Genomic DNA, 3,326 nt, shown 5'->3' with positions numbered 1-3,326 from the left:
TCGTTCCTAATGAGTAGGATATCGTCAACGTACAACACCAGGAAAGCTACAGTAGAGTTGACTATCTTTTTATAAACACAAGGTTCGTCAACATTTTGTTTAAAGCCATAAGATTTGATCGTAGTATCAAACTTTATTTTCCAGGATCGAGATGCTTGCTTCAACCCATAAATGGATCTTTTAAGCTTGCAAACCCTTTGCTCGTTATCCGATTCAATGAACCCCTCTAGTTGAGCCATATAGATACTCTCTTCAAGATTGTCATTTAGAAGGGTTTTCTTAACATCCATTTGCCAAATTTCATTATCATAAAATGTGGCAATGAACAAGAGTATTCTAATCGATTTAAGCATAGCAACAGGAGAGAAGGTTTCTTCATAGTCCACCCCCTCTCTTTGGGTATAACCCTTTGCTACAAGTCGAGCTTTAAAGGTCTGTACCTTACCGATTTAGTCTCGTTTCCTCTTATAGATCCATTTGCAACTAATAGGTTTTACCCCATCTGGTTGATCTACAAGTTCCCACACTGAATTGGAGTACATTGTGATATGTGGAAATCACTACAAGGGGAGTAAGATTCGGATTACCTTGTTGATCGAATATCTCAAGGCAAGAACATTGTTTGAGATTCGAATCACTCCACATGCAAGATCAATCATGTCTAGCTTGAATAATTCTTGTTGATCAAATATCTCAAACACTTGTTTGATATTCGAATCACTCCACAAACAAGATTGATCACGTCGAGCTTGAATGANGTTTGAGATTCGAATCACTCCACAAGCAAGATCGATCATGTCTAGCTTGAATGATTCTTGTTGATCCAATATCTCAAGACAAGAACACCTAATTGAGATTCGAATCACTTCACGTGTAAGATTGATCATGTCAAGCTTGAATGATTTTACATGCATATATCCAATGGAAGGACAACGATCGTTATGCTTTGCATGATAGAATTTGAACCTAAGCATGAAGAGCTCAATTAATTTCAAATCTGTCGCATTAACCACTCAAGCACATCAAAATTTGTAAAAAAAAAACTATGTTTAATTTCATAAATTATGTAAAAGTCAAATGGTCAATTTGACTTATTCTTTGTGGAGATTAAAGGGGATCGGGAATAAATCCCGTCCATAAACATATCGGGATTGAATCCCGGCCACAAACGTCTTTTGTCGGGAGACTATAAATACCCACAATATGTTATGTAAAAATTAGATTCGTTGATGAATGTAATTCAGATCTCAAATTGAGACGTTTCCCTTAGAAATCCGGGCATCTTATTTGCCATTTCTAAGTTTCAAGCAATTCTTGTGGTAGAATTGCACCTGAGCCATTCAATCAAGCCTTGATCAAGTTATATTGTGGAGTGACTCAATTTAGAACAAGGTTCTAAATCTTGCTTCTAGAGCTTCGATCGTAAGAGGTAATCTAATTCTAGCCTTATCTCTTGGTTGATCCAAATTTCGCATAAGGAGGTGTTAATTACTTTGATTCAAGGGTTCTTGCTAAAATAAAAGCTTGGATCGTTGGGCTGAGGATTAGGGTTGCCTTATCAGTTTGGTATCAGAGCCAGGTTGCATCTTTGTGGCCGACTCTAGAATTGATTTTATCTTTAATTTCCGTTATTGTTTATCGTCTCTTTAAATCTGTCATTTATTTTCTTACTGTCATTTCGAACGTTCTTCATTATCCTTCTACTTTGTTCTCAGTGTCCTATTAAAGATCATATTTAGATCTTGAAAGAAAAAAAAAAACCTTATCATATTGTCCTTAATATATTCTTATCATTAGTCGATTTGCACGTTTATTTGAAGATCAAATAAATTTCTATTCTCATTCTTTCCTAAAACATATAAATCTGGAATTGTTGTGTTCGATCTTCACAACCATTCTCTTTGGAATTCATTTTTTTTTCAGTGTGCAATTATATCCAAAAATTTCTTTGTCCCTTATTTATTTGTTCATTTCTTGGTTTTATTTTGTTGTTACTACATAATTACCTTGTCTTGATTGTCTTGAATAGCTCGCTACCATCAGAATTGTTGAAACTAATAATAGCTAATAATAGAATTTGAATTAGTTACGGAAGAGAAGGAGGAGGTGAATTCAAATTCATCCACAAAATCATCCATAAATCTCCACAAAAATCTCAACCAATTCCGGGGATCCCCTATAAAAGGACCTCCCTCCCCATCACTCAAATCACTCCTCCTCTCAATCTCAATTCAGTTTTCTGTTGTCACCAACAACTGGTATCAGAGCCATGCCCTAAACTTAGCCGTGCCAATAGATTGAAAAATCCTCGAATGTCGAACAAAGGACTCCAAAAAGAAAAAAGGAGTCAAGCCTCCTCGAAGGTACGAAGGCAGTCAAAAATGACTAAGACTCCAAAGGAGTCGAGCCTCGATTAAGGGGAGGCTTGCTTTGTTCGAGGGGTTTATAAGTGAGGAATACTAACTCCATTGGAATGAGGCCTTTTGGGAAGCCCAAAGCAAAGCCATGAGAGCTTACGCTCAAAGTGGACAATATCATATTATTGTGGAGAGTCGTGTTCGTCTAACATGGTATCAGAGCAATCTTGCAGCAGCAAAAATGGCAGCAGAAAAACAAGTTGAGAACTACGTTCAGCCAGCCATCCCGAGGTTCGACGGTCACTATGATCATTGGGCGATGTTGATGGAAAATTTTCTCAGATCAAAGGAGTTCTTTGATATGGTGGAAACAGGTTATGAAGAGCCAAATGAAGGCGAGGTACTCTCAGCTGATCGACAGCAACTGTTGGCAGCATCGAAGTTGAAGGACCTGAAGGTCAAGAACTATTTATTTCAGTCCATTGATAGGACTATCTTGGAAACAATGCTTCAGAAGAAGACATCCAAAGAAATTTGGGACTCTATGAGGAGGAAGTATCAAGGCTCAACGAGAGTAAAACGTGCTCAACTACAGGCAGTTAGGAGAGACTTTGAAATTCTCCAAACGCAAAAGGGAGAAATAGTGAATGATTATATTGGCAAGGTTATAAGTCTTGCAAGTAAAATGAGGATGCATGGTGGTTCAATCACAGATGTTGCGGTCGTAGAAAAGATTTTGCGATCACTAACACCAAAGTTCGATTACATTGTATGTTCTATCGAAGAAGCAAACAATGTCGAGGAAATGCAAATAGATGAACTCCAAAGCTCCCTGTTAGTAGATGAGAAGAGGCTCAATCGTACAAGTGCAATAGAGGAGATGACAGCCTTAAAGATATCCACACCAAGTGAAACTTCAAGCTCTAGAGGTAGAGGGCAAAGAAGAGGCAGAGGTCGTGAGAGAGGCAG

General features: G+C 37.8%; 1 protein-coding gene across 1 annotated transcript; it reads left to right on the top strand.

Annotated features, from left to right (window-relative positions):
- Positions 1–2,598: 2,598 nt before the first annotated feature.
- On the top strand, positions 2,599–3,286 carry LOC111474837 (the record flags this gene model as incomplete). Its single annotated transcript, XM_023119701.1, has 1 exon — positions 2,599–3,286. A coding segment is annotated over exon 1 (688 nt), but the record flags the coding sequence as incomplete, so codon positions are not given.
- Between the last annotated feature and the right edge of the window lie 40 nt (positions 3,287–3,326).

The sequence above is a fragment of the Cucurbita maxima genome, unplaced genomic scaffold (genome assembly GCF_002738345.1).
Source record: "Cucurbita maxima cultivar Rimu unplaced genomic scaffold, Cmax_1.0 Cma_Scf00707, whole genome shotgun sequence".
NCBI classification, from domain to species: Eukaryota; Viridiplantae; Streptophyta; class Magnoliopsida; order Cucurbitales; family Cucurbitaceae; genus Cucurbita; species Cucurbita maxima.
This window is presented reverse-complemented; position numbering and strand designations above follow the sequence as displayed.